Source organism: Pseudophryne corroboree, chromosome 3, assembly GCF_028390025.1.
Source record: "Pseudophryne corroboree isolate aPseCor3 chromosome 3, aPseCor3.hap2, whole genome shotgun sequence".
Lineage (NCBI taxonomy): Eukaryota > Metazoa > Chordata > Amphibia > Anura > Myobatrachidae > Pseudophryne > Pseudophryne corroboree.
The window spans coordinates 430,377,578-430,399,043 of NC_086446.1; the positions used below are offsets into that span (position 1 = coordinate 430,377,578).

At 46.0% G+C, this 21,466-nt stretch overlaps 1 protein-coding gene across 5 annotated transcripts in view; it reads right to left on the reverse strand.

Moving 5' to 3' along the window:
* Positions 1–21,466, reverse strand: part of KIAA1755 (KIAA1755 ortholog) — a 118,526-nt gene that overhangs the window by 14,768 nt on the left and 82,292 nt on the right. For all 5 annotated transcript variants that reach the window (XM_063960382.1, XM_063960383.1, XM_063960380.1 and 2 more), the window contains 3 exons: positions 19,664–19,753; positions 19,221–19,442; positions 4,831–5,001 (listed from right to left, as the gene is read on the reverse strand). In XM_063960382.1, the coding sequence (XP_063816452.1) occupies positions 4,831–5,001; positions 19,221–19,442; positions 19,664–19,753 (483 nt within the window). The remainder of the gene's footprint in view (positions 1–4,830; positions 5,002–19,220; positions 19,443–19,663; positions 19,754–21,466) is intronic.

Consider the following 21,466-nt stretch of genomic DNA (forward strand, 5'->3'; position numbering starts at 1 on the left):
GTTGTCCACTCCCGGGATGAACACTGCTGACAGTGCTACGACATGATTCTCCGCCCAGCGCAGAATCCTTGCAGCTTCTGCCATTGCACTCCTGCTTCTCGTGCCGCCTTGTCGGTTTACGTGGGCGACTGCCGTGATGTTGTCGGACTGGATCAACACCGGCTGACCCTGAAGCAGCGATTTTGCCAGGCTTAGAGCATTGTAGATCGCTCTTAGCTCCAGTATATTTATGTGAAGAGACGTCTCCAGGTTTGACCACACGCCCTGGAAGTTTCTTCCCTTTGTGACTGCTCCCCAACCTCGTAGGCTGGTATCCGTAGTCACCAGGACCCAGTCCTGTATGCCGAATCTGCGGCCCACTAACAGATGGGCAGTCTGCAACCACCACAGGAGAGACAACCTTGTTCTCGGTGACAGTGTTATCCGCTGATGCATGTGCAGATGCGATCCGGACCATTTGTCCAGCAGATCCCACTGAAATGTTCGTGCATGGAATCTGCCGAATGGAATCGCTTCGTACGAAGCCACCATCTTTCCCAGGACTCTTGTGCATTGATGTACTGACACAGTTCCTGGTTTTAGGAGGTTCTTGACAAGTTCGGATAACTCCCTTGCTTTCTCTTCCGGGAGAAATACCTTTTTCTGAACCGTGTCCAGAATCATGCCCAGGAACAGCAGATGTGTTGTCGGGGTCAATTGAGATTTTGGAAGATTTAGAATCCACCCGTGTTGCTGAAGCACTACTTGTGTTAGCGCTACACCGACTTCCAGCTGTTCTCTGGACTTTGCCCTTATCAGGAGATCGTCCAAGTAAGGGATAATTAATACGCCTTTTCTTCGTAGAAGAACCATCATTTCGGTCATTACCTTGGTAAAGACCCGAGGGGCCGTGGACAACCCAAACGGCAGCGTTTGAAACTGATAATGACAGTCTTGTATCACGAACCTGAGATACCCTTGGTGTGAGGGGTAAATCGGGACATGTAGATAAGCATCTTTTATGTCCAAGGACACCATGAAGTCTCCTTCTTCCAGATTCGCTATCACTGCTCTGAGTGACTCCATCTTGAACTTGAATTTCTTTATGTACAGGTTCAAGGATTTCAGATTTAGAATAGGCCTTACCGAACCGTCCGGTTTCGGTACCACAAATAGTGTGGAATAATACCCCTTTCCCTGTTGTAGGAGGGGTACCTTGACTATCACCTGCTGAGAATACAGCTTGTGAATGGCTTCCAAAACCGACGTCCTTTCTGAGGGAGACGTTGGTAAAGCAGACTTTAGGAACCGGCGAGGGGGAGACCTTTCGAACTCCAGCATGTAACCCTGAGATACTATCTGCAGGACCCACGGGTCCACTTGTGAGTGAACCCATTGTGTGCTGACATTATCACGTAATTCCATAACTAAAGCCATCCATTCCGGTGTCGACTCCCTAGGGGGTGACATTACCATCATCGGCAATTGCTCTGCCTCCACACCAACATCGTCCTCATACATGTCGACACACACGTACCGACACACAGCAGCCACACAGGGAATGCTCTAATCGAAGACAGGACCCCCTAGCCCTTTGGGGAGACAGAGGGAGAGTTTGCCAGCACACACCAAAAGCGCTATAAATGTATATAAACAACCCTAGAAGGTGTTGTTTACTATATATGCGCTCTTAATATATAAATATCGCCAATTTATGCCCCCCTTCTCTTTGTTACCCTGTTTCTGTAGTGCAGTGCAGGGGAGAGACCTGGGAGCCTTCCTCACCAGCGGAGCTGAGCAGGAAAATGGCGCTGAGTGCTGAGGAGAATAAGCTCCGCCCCTTTTTCGGCGGGCTTTTCCCCGGTTTTTAAGGAACTGGCCTGGGTTAAAATACATACATATAGCCTTAATGGCTATATGTGATGTATTTATTTTGCCACTAAAGGTAATTATATTGCTGCCCAGGGCGCCCCCAGCAGCGCCCTGCACCCTCCGTGACTGAGTCAGTGAGCCGTGTGACAACAATGGCGCACAGCTGCCGTGCTGTGCGCTACCTTCAAGAAGACTGAGGAGTCTTCTGCCGCCTGCTTCCGGACCTCCGTTCTGCCGTCTCTTCAGCGTCTGTAAGGGGGATCGGCGGCGCGGCTCCGGGACGAACCCCAGGCTGACCTGTGTTCCGACTCCCTCTGGAGCTAAGTGTCCAGTAGCCTAAGACTCCAATCCATCCTGCACGCAGGTGAGTTGGAAATCTCTCCCCTAAGTCCCTCGATGCAGTGATCCTGTTGCCAGCAGGAATCACTGAGATTGAAACCTAAAAAAAAACTTTTCTAAACAGCTCTTTAGGAGAGCCACCTAGATTGCACCCTCTCGGACGGGCACAAAAACCTAACTGAGGCTTGGAGGAGGGTCATAGGGGGAGGAGCCAGTACGCACCATGTGACCTAAAAGCTTTTTTAGATGTGCCCTGTCTCCTGCGGAGCCCGCTAATCCCCATGGTCCTGACGGAGTCCCAGCATCCACTAGGACGTTAGAGAAAATAAGTTAGATGTAGGAACTTCATTTCCCATAAAAGGTGTTTATGTTATAACAATATTTCTGCTTTATTGTAAGTGGAATAGCAAATCATTAGACCTTGCTGTCAGGGGACCCTGCTTCTTCCACTACATAACTTTATGTTTGTGCTTTCCTGCTTACCTCCATTCACCTCTGATCAATGCACTGCTCCTCACTTACATTATCCCTTACATCAGGGGTGGGGAACCTTTTTCCTGCGAAGGGCCATTTGTATTTTTTCAAAATCATTTGCGGGCCATTTTTTAAGCCCCCCCCCCCCCCCCCCACACCATTGTGCGCTCTCTCTTAGGAAAATAGGCGTGGCCACAGTAATAGCTGCTCACACATAACTCCCCCTTCATGCCCACAGTTACTGCCCAGCACATACACCCCCCCATCATGCCCACAGTCACTGCCCAGCACATATAACCCCCCTTCATGCCCACAGTCACTGCCCAGCACATACATCCCTTCTTCATGCCCACAGTCACTGCCCAGCACATACAACCCCTCCCCCCCTTCATGCCCCCAGTCATTGTACCGCAGTTCAGCCTCACAGGCACAGCCACCAAGCACAGCAGCTGCCGGTGGATGAGAAGAGAGCGCCGCACCGCACATCCAGTCCACAGTGAAAAGAGACAGGCAGCCGGCTGGGCTTCCATCGGGCGTTGTGTACTAGGCTGAGGACCCGCCCACTGGTAGCTTCAAGGGCATCATCCAATCTTCTCCAAAGCGGAAGTATGAGCCTCGGAGCCCCTGCGGTGCACTACATGATGGGAGATTTCGTTTTCTCACACCGTACACTGAATAAAGGGCACAGTGTGAGAAAACTACATCTCCCAGGAAGCCGTGCGCCATGGACGGCTTTACACTCGGCAGCAGCCTCCGGGCCGGTCAAACTGCCTGTCCGGGCCGGATAAGGCCTGCGGGCTGGAGGTTCCCCACCCCTGCCTTACATGATCAAAGTTTGGCAAAAACCACCTGAAATACTCCACAATGCTGTGGACGTTCTGATGACCTGATAGAATACAGGTTGTCCTATACCAGACAAACTGGTGACGTATTGACACACAAGAGGAAAAAAACTGGTAACAAAAGTGTGCTGTGACCCTAGTCATGCACACCAAATGTCTTTTCCATCAACTCTGCTAACAGAATCTACAATCCACTAAAATATTTATAAATAGTTTTAAAAGTATGTTTTTAACTTAATTAAATAATAAATTCTGAGTATTTTTTCTGAAAAAGTGGTTAAACATTTCACCCTAAAAATCTTTAAGTAGAACCCACTTAGCGCATGCTGCTTTTCTTCAGATGGTATGTTTGTAAAGTGCTGCCAAATGCATTATAAAGGAATATTTCCTGTAATTGGGCTTAGGTACAATTTATGAAAGTGCACAACACAAACCCATCATACCATGCCTACTATACAAGATTGCCACCATCTGCTGAATGTCAGGATCTGTCATTAATGCACAGCAGTGTTATGTACAAGAAAAGCCAGCACAAGTACATACATTAAAATAGTGACATTCGAAGTTTCTGTTTTTTGGATATTAAATTCTATTAAATTAACACAAGAAACAAACTGTATACTGACAATAAGCTGTTAAAACATAACTATCACAACTACTTATAAACAACTCTTTACTTCATTAAAAATTATAAATACTTTAATAGCCCATCGTTACAAAAAGCCTTTAAAGTTCGACATTTACATAATAACATGTTTTAATGAAATGACAGGTAAAGTTTAATTTTAACTTCATGTAGTGCAGTTTCATTTCTATATTTAGAGCGTTGTTTACCTGATGTTATGTGGATGGGATACGGTCCTTAGGTCGGCATTACTTAGGTCGACAGTCAATAGGTCAACCACTATTGGTCAACACACATTAGGTCGACACCTGTAAAAGGTTGACATGGCCATTAGGTCGACATGGCAAAGGTCGACAAATGAAAAGGTCAACGTGAGTTTTTCACATTTTTTTCTTCATTTTTTAAACTTTTTCATACTTTACAATCCACGTGGAGTACAAATGGGAATAGTAACCAAGTGAAGCGAGTCATGCGAGGGGACACGGTGCACTTATTGGGGTTCCCGGTCACTTTACGAAGCAAACGACACCCAAAAGCCCTCAAAAACTCATGCCAACCTTTTTCCATGTCGACCTTTTCCATGTGTCGACCTAGTGCCTGTTGACCAATAGTGGTCGACCCAATGAGTCAACAAACCCATTCCTATGTAGATGAGTGAAGCATATGTGCTATCAGTTAATGGGGAACAGTGATCATTACCTTAAAGGACTGTTTGTACATATAGATCTCTTTCCCTGAAGCAGCCCTTTTGCTTTTGCTGAAAAGAATCAGATCCTCAAACAAAAAGACTCTCCTGAGGCACTTTCTCTTTCTGTAGGCGATCATAAACTCTCCTTGACGCAGGAGTCGGCCTTGCTCCTTCAGGTTAACCTGAAATAGATTTGAGGAAATTTAACATCAGAGAAAAAGTCTAAAATGAATGAACATGGATGTATACACTATTTGTTCAACTGGTTTAACTGTATGTTATAATATTATATCATACTTGCCTACCTGACCCTCTCCATGAGGGAGAAAATGCTCTGTTCCTGGACTTTCCTAGTAATGTATGATTGCCATCACCTGTGGTGAAACACCTTTCTTATCAATTAGCTAGCTCACCACAGGTGATGGCAATCATACATTACCAGGAAAGTCCAGGAACAGAGCATTTTCTCCCTCATGGAGAGGGTCAGGTAGGCAAGCATGTATTATATAGAACAGAGAAAAGTTTTTAGGTCTGCTAACATCAGCTGTAGGGTGCAGGGTAAATCTTTGGCTACATCACATGCATAGTCAGCACCAAGTCAGGCAGCATTCAAGTTTCTAATGAAGGAAGGCATGATCAATTAAAGTTAAGCAAAAAACAATAATTATCTGTAGAAACAGAGCTTGTACAAGTGTCAGGATAATTAGAATTTATATATGTCTTAATAGTAAAGGAGAGGGCATAAAAAAATACATAGGCTACTCATTTGTCATCTGCGGTATTCATATCGAAGGGCTCCTCAAATTATTACATTTTTATTTGGATTCTCTATGGATGAAGAAAACTGACAAGTCTGTGGTTTGTAAAAATAAAAGAAACCGGCGCTAAACAAATTTAAATAGTTGGATGGATAAGTCTGTAAAGATAATACTGTATATCACATTTAATAAAACATATGTAAAGATGGGTGTGGATCATAGGGTCCACAGTAACTAGGTCGACAGTCATTAGGTCAACTACTATTGGTCGACAGTGACTAGGTCGACACCTGGTGATGCGGTCATTAGTTCGTCATGGACAAGATCGACATGAAAAAAGGTCGTCATGAGGTCGCCAAAAGTGGTCGACCTAATGAGTGTCAACCTAAGTGCTGTCGATCCCGTAAAGATTGAGGGATTAAAATGTCATATGACTAGACACAAAATAAAATTTGCCACATATAAAAAAACAAGTCACATATATTAAGCCACATATAAAAGGATCCTCGACTTAAAAGCTGGTAAATGGATAGGGACTACAGCTCCCTTAATTAGTCACTATGGCTGATATTGGCAGGATGAATAGAAGGCAGAGAAAGCCAGTGTATGATTCACTGGCGGGAAGGGCTAAGTACAGTTGTCTTAGGATACAGCCCCTTGTCTTACTATTCCTTATATACAAATATACATAAGGTAAGATGCCAGCATAGAGACCAGCTAGTTGTGTTGTCATTTATCACAGAAAAAAGAGGAAAGCAAAATAACACTCTCATCTGGAATAAAAAAAAATGCTGTCATGCTTGAAATGCAGCAAATATGAGCCTTTTGCTCGATGTCATTTCCTGCCTTATTATAGCTCTCCTGCTACGAGTAGACTCCCGGAGTCGGTGGTAAGCCTATCAGGGTTTTTTTTCATACAAATATAGATAACAATAAGTGTAAAATCTGTATTCTTATACACTGTTCATGCAGAGTGGATTTCATACTGTAGTGTATTATGCAAATAAAAGCCAGGGACTGTGAGAGTATTCATTTCACATTAAATGCATTCTACTGCAGACGATGCTGATGTCAAGATTTGGTGACAGGTGACATGGAATCAGTGACAGAAAGCAGATCAGTTACAGGTGTACTATGTTTCTGACGTGTTGTTCAGTCTGTTGAGAGACAGCATAATGTCACAGCTGTGTGTACTAACATCACTAGCGTGATTACCCCCTGTTGACCTCAGTTCCTCTATCCAGGCCTGGGATTTCTCCCTATTGTAAATGATGCTCTCCTGCAGCAGCTTCTACCTAATCCCGCACTCTGTCTCTGTCCCTGTGTGATTTCTCCGCTGTGCCCCAGTCCATTCCTGCGTGTATGTGATTAATCTCACTCCACCTCCTGTCTCCCTTCTCAGTGTTCCAAGCAGTTACTCTCGCTGCTCAATATGTCTCGCTCTCCCTAATGTCCCCTCTTCTGCACTGGTAATCCTCTTTAACTCTAATAGCCATAAATGCTTTGACACTCCTGATATTACATCTTCTTCGCTACATTTCACTGAAAATGTAAAACCTATCTGTCACCTATCTCCTTCCATCTTTTTATGGGAAATAAGGAACAAATCTCATGTAACTCGCTTACTCACGAATACAAAAGTAACCACAGCGAAGAAATATATGCATATAGGGGTCATTCTGACCTGATCGCTCGCTGCAGTTTATCACAGCTCAGCGATCAGGTCAGAATTGTGCATGCGCCGGCGGCTGTCGTTGCCTAGCGATCGCCTCTGCCTGATTGACAGGCAGAGGTGGTCGCTGGGCAGGAGGGGGCGACACGGCGGCGTTTGGCTGACGTTTTGTGGGCGCGGTCCAGCCAATGCAGGCGTAGCCGGACCATGCGGGGGGGGCGGGCCGCAGCAGCTGCGTGATGTCACACACAGCTCCTGCGAGCCGGGCAGCGACGATTAGCTCTCGGCCAGCGCGCAACAGCTGCGTTGGCCGGGAGAAACTCCTGAAGTACAAAAGCATCGCCGCTGTGCGATGCTTTTGTACTTCAGCGACGGGGTAGGGACTGACATGCGGCGCGGGCTAGCACTGTGCTGGGCATCCCCCCGCATGTCAGTGTGGATGGTCAACTCGGAATTACCCCCATAGTTTGTTAGTTTGTTTCCACTTGCAAAAGCATAGAACAGGGGTAGTCATCATGTAGCTCTCCAGCTGCTGTGGAACTACACATTCCAGCATGTCCTAACGGTTTTAACATGCCCTAATATCAAAACTGTAGCAGGGCACGCGTGGATATTTAGTTCCACAGCAGCTGGAGGTTGGACGTGTTGAATAGGGATGAGGTCAGAAACCCGGCAGTCAGGATCCCAATAGTCAGAATACCGACAGCAGTTCCCGATGGACAGAATCCCAACGGATCCCTAAAGTTAAGTACAGGGGTCGGGGATAGGTACTAGTGGGGGGGTTAGGCTGCAGGGTGGTTGAGTTAGGGTTAGGCTGCAGGAGAGGAGACAGTTATAGTTAGGTTGTGGGAGGGATGGATTAGGGTTAGCGATAAGCCTCTGTCGGCGTCTTGACCGTTAGGGTACTTTAACTGCCAAGATTTTGTTCCCAACCTATTGAATACTTTTAATCAGGCTCACATACAGTATGAATTACACAGGTTATGTGGCTGAATAAAACTAGGTGAAATGCAGACTTGAAGTCAACTATCCACAGAACCTATGTAATCCATATGCATTTCTGATTAAAGGGATATTTTGGCAACACTAAATATGCTCTATACAAACAATGTTTAAGGGAAGAAAATATTTTTAACAAAAGAAGATCTGAGTGGAGTCAGTGTGTTTCTCACAATTGTGGTGAAATCCAAAATGTATTTTGAAATGAATCCCCAGAATCCCCTGTGCTGCATCTGTGGCATTGTGAGTATTCTCATTGCAATCCTCTTGCAAGTAAAAGGTCACCTTTGATTGGCACTAATACATAAACACAATTCAATTATAAATGCTAAAAAAAAATCAATATATAAAAATCTTGCATATGATTTACAGACTGACATGTCTATGTCGCAGAGCTGTAACTAGACTAGACTTTTTGGTGCCGTGTGCCAGAAAGAGAATTGGCGCCTCCCGCCTTCGTCCGTCCCCCCCCCCCCCCCATTTTTCCAATAGGGACACTTGGGGAAGGGGCATGACAAATCTGATCCCAAAGAAAGCCAATGCCCTGTTGTGTGTGTATATATATATATATATATATATATATATATATATATATATACATATAGATTTGGACACAAATCCTCTTTATACCACATTCATGCACTTAACATGAGAGCTTGTTGTTATTCACTTACAATACCCTTTATTAAATAACACATTTCAATATACTGCCATACCAAGGATTCAAACCTATAACATGTTGCATTCCAGTCAAAAGCCCTACTATTTGATCCTGCATAAAAACTATGAGAACTATATTAAGCTATTTGTACTTTGTAACAAAATAGTCCTCACTGCAGTTGAGCAGATCTATGTAGTGTGCAGCCACACATCCAATCCCTTGCAGCCACACACTACATAAATCTGCAAAGCTACAACGCTGGTCATTTTTCCCAACAGTTATCATTTTTCCCAATAGTTATAATTCTCTATCTTAGAGTTCTCTAGCTTTCTATGCAAGGGCAGATAGCTCAATGAATAGATTTTCTGACTGCACTGCCATAGGCAATGGGTTTGAATCCCGGGTATGTCAGCATCTTAAATTGTAATAAAGGATAGTGTGACTGTGTAACAAAGAGCTCTCAAGTTAAATTCATGAATGTTGTATAGGTGTTAGCGACGCACGGTGTGGGGCACAAGGGGTGGGGAAAGGAGACAGGGGCAGTCAAGAGATGCTGGGCTTCAAAAAGGGGCGAAGCTGCAAGTGAAAGTAATTAAAACAGATAATTGACAAATGCCGCCAGCAGCGCTCTATACCCTGCAGTGCTATGTGCGGTGGCACACTCCGCACATACCTAGTTACGGCCCTGGTAATGTGGTTTACAATACAGGTGAAACTCAGAAAATTAGAATATTGTGCAAAAATTCATTTTTTTTCAGTAATTCAACTTAAAAGGTGAAACTAATATATTATATAGACTCATTACATGCAAAGTGAGATATTTCAAGCCTTTATTTGTTATAATTTTGATGATTTATTACATAAAATCAATAAAAAAAAGGATTATAAATACAGAAATGTCGGCCCTCTGAAAAGTATAATCATGCATATGTACTCAGTACTTGGACGACCTCCAGGGAAAGCAAAGGGTCAGGCGTATCTGCGACAGGCTCGTGCTTCCAAAACCACTAAGCCTAAATCTAAACAATCCTGGGCCGCCCGTCAGCCTGCTTCCAAACAAGATAAGCCTGCTGCATGACGGGGCGGGCCTCCCCCTGGAGGACCCCAGGGTGAGAGGCCGACTGCTGCAGTTCGCCCAGGCCTGGTTAAAGACCAGTTCGAACGAAAGAAACGAAAGGTGGTACTCTTAGCCTTCGGAGCAGAAGGATTAGTATTTGGGAGACACGCAGTCTTGGCAGTATCCAAGTCAGTTACAATCTTGTTCAGATCCTCCCCAAATAGGATGTCTCCCTTAAAAGGGAGCACCTCCAAGGTCTTTTTGGAGTCCAGGTCCACCTTCCAGGACCTCAACCACATAATTCGACGAGCCAGGATAGACGTAGTAGATGCCTTGGCCGCCATTACACCTGCATCAGAGGCCGCCTCCTGAATATAGTGGGTGGTTGTGGTAATATAAGACAGATATTGTCTGGCAGTGTCAGAAAAATCCTGGGGCAGCTTATCCTGAGTTGCCTGAACCCATGTTTAAATTCCTTTCACAGCCCAGGAGGCTGCCATAGTGGGTCTATGTACTGCACCAGTAAGAGAGTAAATAGACTTCAGGCATTCCTCCACACACTTATCCGTCGGTTCCTTCAGGGAGGTGACAGTGGTGACAGGCAGAGTAGATGACACCACAAGATGGACGATATGAGAGTCCACCGGCGGTGGAGTTTCCCACTTGTTACTCAACTCTGCAGGGATAGGATAACGAGCGAGCATCTTTTAAGACAGGTAAAATTTCTTTCCTGGAGTCGACCAGGATTCCTGACGTATGTCAATTAAATGGTCAGAATGTGGTAAGACTACTTTAGCAACCTTCTGACGTTTGAACTTATCAGCTTTCTTAGAAGCAGTAGTAGGTTCAATGTCATCATCTATTTGAAGAATTAGCTTAATAGCCTCCACTAGGTCAGGAACATCAACCTGGGATGTAGATTCCTCATCAGAAGCAACTGTATCAGTGTCTGACAGATCAATATATTCCCCATCCTTATCGGAAGAATTATCCAAAATATTAGTGGATTGTGAGGAAGAAATGGCCCGCTTAGATGACCCCTTGGCCCCAGAGGGGCGTGGGATAGACTTCTGTCTAACCAAAGATTGATTTAATTTTTGTAATTGGGTAGACAGAGTATCGGCCCAGGGCGGATTAACTACAGGGACAATATGTGGCTGCAATGGCACAGGAGGTCTCACACGGGGCGTAAGAAGTGTCACAAGTGTATTCAGCATACTTGAGAACGCTGCCCAAGGTGGGTCCTGATTGGCCACAGGTGCTGCAGGTTGACTGGGTGTATGGCACTCAGCGCCTAAACCAGCAGCTAAAACTTCCCCCTCAGGTAAATCCGTGGTGCCAGTACTGCAGGATACAGAAGCATCTGCGGATTTCCCGCCCTGGGTGGCAGACATTATAAGGAATGTAGCCTTAGGGCATAAGAGTAGAATATAGCCAGACAAACACAATACCTTCAAATAACCCCCTATGTTATGTGACAGCAAACACAGGACACAAAACAGAGGATTTAAGCGGTATGAGGTGACTGAAACACACAGTAAAAATACCAAATCGTATATTCTGTGTAACACTATATATATATATATATATATATATATATATATATATATATATGGGACCCTGACGCACCTAGCCCCTCAGGGTGCAGAATATAGTGATAGCAATATGTGATACAGGAGAATGGAATCCCACACAACAGCTATAGGCACACTCAGTCACATGTACAATGCAGAAGTTATTACATATAAACAATAAAACTGCACTGGACTAGTAAAACTACATATAAATATGTATGAGTATAGATATAACAATGCACAGTAGATACTGGATGTATATCACTGAATACTTGTACTAAATATTCACATAGCAGTACACTTGTTCTTAACTAACACTGTATAAAATGACATGTAGAATACTTAAGTGCCTGTAAATGCACAGCGCTGATGAGACAGGCGGCTTTACAGAGTAGACAGTGCCCAGCAGTCCCGGAGATCAGCCCAGCTGGTAGTGAAGATGGCGCCAAAATCTCTGTCAGGGAGTGAGGGAGAGTGAAATGCAGCTCCAGGGCGGGAACACCAGCAGTAGATGGTGCCTGGAGCTGGGGGAGGGGCTACAGGTCAGCACCTTATCCCCTCTGCTGGACTTCACCACCGGGTACTGTGAAGCCTATATCAAACAGATTTTAGTAAATCCGACCAGGTGGATATAGTGGGGTCCCTGTGCAGTACAGTGTCCATGCCAGCGGCGGTCCGTCTCCTAGGACCGCGATTAACCGGCAGGTCCTACCAAGGGGACCCTCTTACCTCCTCCCTGATGTTCAGCCATGCGATCCTGGAGAACGTCAGCGGTGGTGTGCCTGATGACTGGTGCGCCTCCGCTGCAAGTACCCGGGAACCCAGCCGCGGGAGTATGCACTGCTGCTGGGGAGGTGATGGCACAGCAGCACAGAATGTCAGACTGACATAAATAGTGCTGCGGCCCTTGAAGTCTTCTTGAAAAGCTCTTTTCAGGGCTGCCTAGCGCAGCTCCACCTGTTAGTGACCTGCACTGCAGGCACCAACTTATAAACTGAGTTCCAGTTCCTGGAGTTGGGGTTATAGAGGTGTAATGCATCTTGGGAACAGTCAAAGCTTTAGCCTGTTGGTGCCTTGGATCAAGATCCAACTCTACACCCCCGATGTTATTCCCTATGGAATACCAGTGTACCCAGCTGCAGAAAGTACCAACCAATCAGCTCCTAAGTGTCATTTTTCAGACACAGCCGGTAACATGGTAGTTAGGAGCTGATTGCCTGGTACTTATCTCTGTCCACGTTGTTTCTCTCCAAAGCTTTGTACATAGACCAATATGTCCCCTGTAGTCCTTAGGATGAGAAATAATTTGGAAACGCATCATGGGTCATATGTATCCATTGGGATTTGGTGAAGCACTGCTGTGTCTTTTGGAGGTCGCTCATCTGTGACTTTATGCAAATACCACTACAATGTCCTTACCTGGTGTATATCAGTGTGTATACTGTAAATGTGCAAGGAACGAGATGCTCACTTTCTGTATATGCTGTAATACCACCCGGTGCACCTTTAGGTGTCACCACCAAAACTTGCACCATCCCCATGGCATGTGCAGTAATCTGTCTTAGTATGGCCTCCAATGTGAAAGATTGAGCATCTGAGTACACAAACAGTTCTTCTTTAGCACACGAGCAGTAGCAAAAACTCGCTCACCGCCATCAACATCAGCTTTGCGTACATTTCTAAAATCAGGCCCTTAATCTCATGCATATACAAAAATGAGACCTCCAAAGAATATTGCTGAGTTGCGTTATTATTAAACTATTAATTTGCTTTTCAAAATTTAGTAAATATCAATGTTTTCTCAATTTTGTTATAGATATTCTCTATTTTTGACAGGGCAGTTAAGATTGGGACCAATTGTAGTTACAGGAGAACTAATGGATTGTGAAACAGCCAGGCTGCACACACCAGCTACAGTATCAGCACTGTGTGGTTGTGAGGTTGTTACATCAAAATAGGATTTTAATACCTACCGGTAAATCCTTTTCTCTTAGTCCGTAGAGGATGCTGGGGACTCCAAAAGGACCATGGGGTATAGACGGGATCCGCAGGACATATGGGCACTTTAAGACTTTAAATGGGTGTGAACTGGCTCCTCCCTCTATGCCCCTCCTCCAGACTTCAGTTATAGGAACTGTGCCCAGGGAGACGGACATTTCGAGGAAAAGGATTTTTGTTAACCAAGGGTGAGATACATACCAGCTCACACCACAACACACCATACAACATGGCATTTAACTAAAACCAGTTAACAGCATGAACCAAAAAATCAGCAACAGGCTGATCGAAACTAAAACACAACCTTTGTGTAGCAAAAGCAATAACCATGAACAAGTACTGCAGATAGAGTCCGCACTGGGACGGGCGCCCAGCATCCTCTACGGACTAAGAGAAAAGGATTTACCGGTAGGTATTAAAATCCTATTTTCTCCTTCGTCCTAGAGGATGCTGGGGACTCCAAAAGGACCATGGGGTTTATACCAAAGCTCCAGACCGGGCGGGAGAGTGCGGATGACTCTGCAGCACCGATTGAGCAAACATGATGTCCTCATCAGCCAGGGTATCAAACTTGTAGAATTTTGCAAAAGTGTTTGAACCCGACCAAGTAGCTGCTCGGCAAAGTTGTAGCGCCGAGACACCCGGGCAGCCGCCCAAGATGAGCCCACCTTCCTGGTAGAATGGGCCTTCACTGATTTCGGTAACGGCAATCCAGCCGTAGAATGAGCATGCCGAATCGCATTACAGATCCAGCGTGCAATAATCTGCTTAGAAGCAGGAACCCCAATCTTGTTGGAAGCGTACAGGACAAACAGAGCCTCCGTTTTCCTAATACGAGCCGTTCTGGGCTGGCAACATAAATTTTCAAAGCTCTGACCACATCGAGAGACTTTGAATCAGCCAAGGCTTCAGAAGCCACAGGTACCACAATAGGTTGGTTCGTGTGAAACGAAGAAACCACCTTGGGTAAAGATTGTTGACGAGTTCTCAACTCCGCTCTATCCTCGTGGAAAATCAAATAGGGGCTTTTGTGAGACAAAGCCACCAATTTGAACACCCACCTTGCGGACGCCAAGGCCAACAGCATGACCACTTTCCAAGTGAGAAATTTCAACTCAACCGTTTGTAAAGGTTCAAACCAATGTGACATAAGGAACTGTAACACCACGTTAAGGTCCCATGGTGCCACTGGGGGCACAAATGGAGGTTGGATGTGCAGTACGCCTTTGACAAAGTCTGTACTTCTGGAAGCGAGGCCAATTCCCTTTGAAAGAAAATTGATAAGGCCGAAATCTGCACTTTAATGGAGCCTAACTTGAGGCTCGCATGTTGAGGCGAGACGCCATCATGTCTATTTGAGGAATTCCCCAACGACTTGTCACTCCTGCAAAGACCTCTTGATGAAGACCCCACTCTCCTGGATGGAGATCGTGTCTGCTGAGGAAGTCTGCTTCCCAGTTGTCCACGCCTGGAATGAAGACCGCCGACAGAGCGCTTGCCTGTTTTTCTGCCCAGCGAAGAATTTTTGTGGCCTCCGCCATAGCCGCTCTGCTCCTTGTTCCGCCCTGGTGGTTTATGTGCGCCACTGCGGTTATGTTGTCCGACTGAATCAGGACGGGCAGGCCGCAAAGAAGATGTTCTGCTTGTAGAAGGCCGTTGTAGATGGCCCTTAATTCCAGAATGTTTATGTGCAGACAAGCATCCTGGCTTGACCATTTTCCCTGGAAATTTTGTCCCTGTATGACTGCTCCCCAACCTCGGAGACTTGCATCCGTGGTCACCAGGATCCAATCCTGGATCCCGAACCTGCGTCCCTCTAGAAGGTGAGAACTTTGGAGCCACCACAAGAGGGAAATCCTGGCCCTGGGAGAGAGGCTTATCATCCGGTGCATGTGTAGGTGAGACCTGGACCACTTGTCCAACAGGTCCCACTGAAAAACTCTGGCATGTAACCTGCCAAACGGGATGGCCTCGTAGGCCGCCACCATCTTCCCCAGCACCCGAGTGCATTGATGAATCGACACCCTTGCCGGTTTCAGAATCCCCCTGACCATGTTCTGTATTTCCAGAGCTTTTTCCATCGGGAGAAAAATTCTCTGTAGTTCCGTGTCCAGAATCATACCCAAGAACGACAGCCGCGTTGTCGGAATCAACTGTGACTTTGGCAAATTTAGGTGCCAACCATGTTGCTGCAGAACTGTCAGGGAGAGCGCAACGTTTTTTAGTAACTGCTCCTTTGACCTCGCCTTTATTAGGAGATCGTCCAAGTACGGGATAATTGTGACACCCTGCTTGCGCAGGAGCACCATCATTTCCGCCATTACCTTGGTGAAAATTCTTGGGGCCGTGGAAAGATCAAATGGCAACGTCTGAAATAGGTAATGACAATCCTGAATAGCAAACCTCAGGTAAGCCTGATGAGGAGGATATATGGGGACATGTAGGTAAGCATCCTTTATGTCGACTGACACCATAAAATCCCCCCCTTCCAGACTGGAAATCACTGCTCGGAGAGATTCCATTTTGAATTTGAATCTTTTCAAATATAGATTGAGGGATTTTAAGTTCAGAATTGGTCTGACCGAGCCATCCGGCTTCGGGACCACGAACAGGCTTGAATAAAACCCTTCTCCCCGATGTGACGGGGGTACCGTGACAATGACTTGCTGTTGACACAGCTTTTGTATTGCAGCGCACACCACTTCTCTTTCCGGAAGAGAAGCTGGCACGGTCGATTTGAAAAATCGGTGGGGGGGCACGTCTTGAAACTTCAGTTTGTATCCTTGGGCCACAATTTCCAGCACCCAAGGATCCAGGCCTGAGTGAGCCCAGACACGACTGATGAGCTGAAGACGTGCCCCCACCGGTGCGGACTCCCGCAGCGGAGCCCCAGCGTCATGCGGTGGACTTGGCAGAAGCCGGGGAGGACTTCTGCTCCTGAGAGCTTGCCACAGCCGGTGATCTTTTTCCCCTTCCCTTACCTATAGCAGCAAGGAAGGAGGACCCTCGTCCTTTTTTGAATTTACTAGACCGAAAGGACTGCATCTGATACGGAGGCGTTTTCTTTTGCTGTGGCGGGATAAAAGGTAGAAAAGATGACTTACCCGCGGTAGCTGTAGATACCAGGTCCGCGAGCCCCTCACCAAACAAAACACTACCCTTATACGGCAATGCCTCCATAGCTCTCTTAGAGTCAGCATCACCATTCCATTGATGAGTCCATAATTTTCTCCTAGCCGAGATTACCATGGCATTGGCCCTTAATCCCAAGAGGCCAATATCTCTCACAGCCTCCCTTAGATAGACTGCAGTGTCCCTGATATGACCCAGCATCAAAAGAACGCTATCCCTATCCAGGGTGTCCAAGTCAGATAATAAGTTATCTGCCCACTTTTCAATAGCACTACTCACCCATGCTGATGCCACTGCAGGTCTGAGCAGTGTACCCGTAGTGACATAAATAGATTTCAAGGTAGTTTCCTGCTTACGATCCGCAGGATCCCTTAGGGCCGCCGTGTCAGGGAACGGAAGCGCCACCTTCTTGGACAGCCGCGCTAGAGCCTTGTCCACATTGGGGGTCGACTCCCACTTTTTCCTATCCTCAGAGGGAAACGGATATGCCATAATAATTCTCTTGGGAATCAGTAACTTTTTGTCAGGAATTTCCCAAGCCTTTTCAAAAAGAGTATTCAGTTCATGAGAGGGAGGAAATGTTGCCGGAGGTTGTTTTCCTTTAAACATACAGACCATTGTCTCAGGAACAGCAGGGTCTTCTGTGATATGTAACACTTCTTTTATTGCCACAATCATGTACTGAATGCTCTTAGCCAGTTTAGGATTCAACCTGGCATCACCATAGTCGACACTGGAGTCTGAATCCGTGTCGGTATCTGTGTCTGCTATCTGGGTAAACTAACGTTTTTGTGACCCTGAGGGCATCTGAGTTTGTGACAAAACATCTTCGATGGATTGTCTCCATGTTTGGTTCTGAGACTCAGATTTGTCTAATCTCTTATGCAACGAAGCCACACTTGCATTTAAGACACTCCACATATCTACCCAATCAGCAGTCGGCGGTGCCGACAGAGTCACTCCCACATTCTGTTCTGCCCCAACACCAGCCTCCTCTTGGGAAGAGCATTCAGACATGTCGACACACGTGTACTGACACCCACTATCACACTGGGCTATAGGGAACAGACCCACAGTAAGGCCCTTCAGAAAGACAGAGAGGGAGTTTGCCAGCTCACACCCAGCGCCTCACCCGGTCTGAAGGAATATACAATGCCCCAGACCTTGCAGCGCTTTTATATATATATATATATATTCAACACCAAATATGCTGTTTTTGCACCCTGTTACTTGTGACAGAAGTGAAGGGCCAGGACCAGCGTCTCTGCAGCTTGCTGTGAAGAGAGAGAGAAGATGGCGCTGACAAGAGCTGGAAGGACGAAGCCCCGCCCCCTAAATGGCGCGCTTGAGTCGCGCTTATTTTTAAACTGGCGGGGGCCTGTATACAGTGCCTGGGAACTGTATACCTCTTTGCCAGATCCCAAAAAGAGGTTTTATTGCTGCCCAGGGCGCCCCCCCTGCACCCTTCACCCGTGTAGTGCCGTTTGTGAGCGGGAGCAATGGCGCGCAGCGCGACCACTGCGCGGTACCGCCAAGACTGATGTCTTCTGCCGCCTTCACTGAAGTCTTCTTTGTTTCGGTTACTCACCCGGCTTCTCTCTTCTGGCTCTGTGAGGGGGACGGCGGCGCGGCTCCGGGAACGAGCAGCTAGGCTATACCAAGTGATCAGACCCTCTGGAGCTAATGGTGTCCAGTAGCCTAAGAAGCAGAGCCTTTAACTCACAGAAGTAGGTCTGCTTCTCTCCCCTCAGTCCCGCGAAGCAGGGAGCCTGTTGCCAGCAGTGCTCCATGAAACCATAAACCTAACAGAAAGTATTTTCTAGAGAAACTCTGTAGAGCTCCCCTAGTGTGTGTCCAGTCTCTCTGGGCACAGAATCTAACTGAGGTCTGGAGGAGGGGCATAGAGGGAGGAGCCAGTTCACACCCATTTAAAGTCTTAAAGTGCCCATGTTTCCTGCGGAACCCGTCTATACCCCATGGTCCTTTTGGAGTCCCCAGCATCCTCTAGGACGAAGAAGAAATTATATTTTTAAATACTGAAATAGTTATATTTTTTACAATATTGCGTTTTACGTTAAATAGATTGGGTCTCTGATACATTTTATTATGGTAAACATGACTTTGTGCTTTAAATTCATATTAAAAGATGAATGCATCAAGTTATCTGATCATCCATCAGCTAGTAAGGCTATTGGGGGAAACTACGGTGGGGATGCTTTGATCTAGTTTACTGTCCACATCCCTTCCTTTTTCAACTACTGACTTTTAAACACAGCCATAAAAAATAAGCAGCGTAATGTAAAAAATATGTCTCCTAAGGCATTTTTCCATGTGCAAATTGAATCTTCTGAAATGTTAGGAAATTAGAAAGTGAAGCTGCAGTTATACCGATCTGCAGTGATCACATGATGTAGCTTAGCTACCATGTGTACTATAAACAAATACACAGATAATGTCATTAGTGCTGCTATTAGTTTAATGTTCCTATTGCCGCAGGTTCAATTACATAAAATAGAACATAGCGATGCTCCTCTAAACTAATTTTCTTACATCGCAGTCCTGAATGTCATCCATAGCAAGGAGATCATTTCCATGACGGAGCTGGAATCGCACAACCTCACGTGCTCCTTTTAGCTCGCCCTCCCGCGTGCTTTGCCCCTTACATTCCCATTCCATTTCCTGCAGGAGCAGACTGTACTTGCTGATGCGCTGGATAGGTTTTAGAAGGTAGGAGGAGAGATCCATCTTGTCACCCAGCTCCTGCTGCTTCCTCTGGGGAAAGACACAGTTTACTATAAATGCCTTACATTGTCTACACTATGTACAAATGCAGCACAGAAATAACTGTGTGAAATGAATAAACCACAGCTCTGAATTTCAGCAATGACATACATTTCACAAAGCCATTGATGTCAGTTTTTTTTTACTTCATTTCAATAAAGGAAAGTTCTCTCTCTCTCTCTCTCTCTCTCCCTAGTCCTTGCTCACCATACCTTGAAGAAAGCTGCTCCGTGTTCCTGCAGCAACCTGTCAGACTGGGGCTTGTTCTTGCTGTAAAAAGCATACAGTCCAAACTGTTCCTTCTGTAACATAAAGCACATCATTCTCAGCATGTCGCTCACAGGAGGGGGAAATGACTTACAGCAGGTATTAAAGTGTCAAATTCAGAGTGTTAAAAATAAACTAAAAAGATTAGTAATGTGTTAAAATTGCACAGTTGAATAGAACATTACGACACAGAATTTGATGTACCCCAAGGGCCGAATGTAATAGCTTGGGAGATGGACGGAGCTCCGAGACTCCTGCCGAACGCGTACGTTTTTTTAAAGCAGCAAACATTTACAAGGCAAAACCAACCAGGTTTTGCCTTGTAACCGTTTGCTGCTTTAAAAAAAGTTCGGCTGGAGTCTCGGAGCTTCGGCCATCTCGCAACCCATTACATCCGGCCCCAAATCATACAAGAATACACATGGACGGTGATGAGAGGACACAACAACTGTGCAGACATGATATGACTACAAACAATAACTGTTCTGACGTGAGATCACACATGTACAGATACTAGGGAACACAATAACTGTACAGATATGAATAAAATAGGATTTTAATACCTACCGGTAAATCATTTTCTCATAGTCCGTAGGGGATACTGGGATGGTCTTAGTATCATGGGATATAGATGGGGTCCATTGGAGCCTTGGCCCTTTAAATTTCTTCAGAGTGTGCTGGCTCCTCCCCTCTCTGCCCCTCCTGCAGACTCAGTCTAGGAAAACTGTGCCTGAGTGGACGGACATACTTTGAGAGGAGGAAAATAGACAAGAAAGTGGTGAGAGAACGAACCAGCACACAACAAAACAAGAGGATAGCAACGCTAACCACAACCTGAAAATAGATAGCAACGCTAACCACAACTTGGAAATAGGGACAGCAACAGCAGACCCAACTACCAACACACAAGAATAACACTTGCAGGAAAACAACAAAGCACAGAGGCGGTCGCCCAGTATCCACTACGGACAATGAGAAAAGGATTTACCGGTAGGTAATAAATCCTATTTTCTCTAACGTCCTAGGGGATACTGGAATGGTCTTAGTACCATGGGGAAGTCCCAAAGCTTCCAGACCAGGTGGGAGAGTGCTGAGACCCCTGCAAACCCGACTGACCAACTGAAGGTCCTCAGTAGCCAAGGGGTCGAACCTGTTTGAACCCGACCAAGAAGCTGCCCGGCATAACTGCAAAGTCGAGACACCCCGGTTAGCCGCCCAGGAAGAACCCACCGACTGTGTGGAGTGGGCCTGAACAGATCTTGGCAGCGGCAAAGCCACCAACCAACATGCAATAGACTGCTTCGAAGCAGGACAACCAATCTGTGAAGCATCATAGAGAAAAAAAAACAAGTCTGATTAACTGAGACGAGCTGTCCTCTTGACATAAATCCCCAAAGCCCAAACCACGTCCAAGGACTGTGGTGTAACAGATGCGTCAGTGACACCCGGAACCACTATCGGCGAATTGATATGAAATGCAGATACCACCTCAGGCAAGATTGGCGAGTTCAGAGCTCCGCTCTATCCTCATGAAACAGCAGAGAAGGACTCTTACAGGATAAGGCCCCTAATTCTGAAATACGCCTCGCAGATGCCAAGGTCAACAACATGATAGCCTTCCACGGCAAATATTCCATGTCCACCCTGTAGAAAGGTTCAATCAATTCGATTGGAGAAAGGTCAGAACCATATTGAGATCCCACAGCGCCGTGGGTGGCACAGAGGGTGGTCAAATATGAAGGAAACCT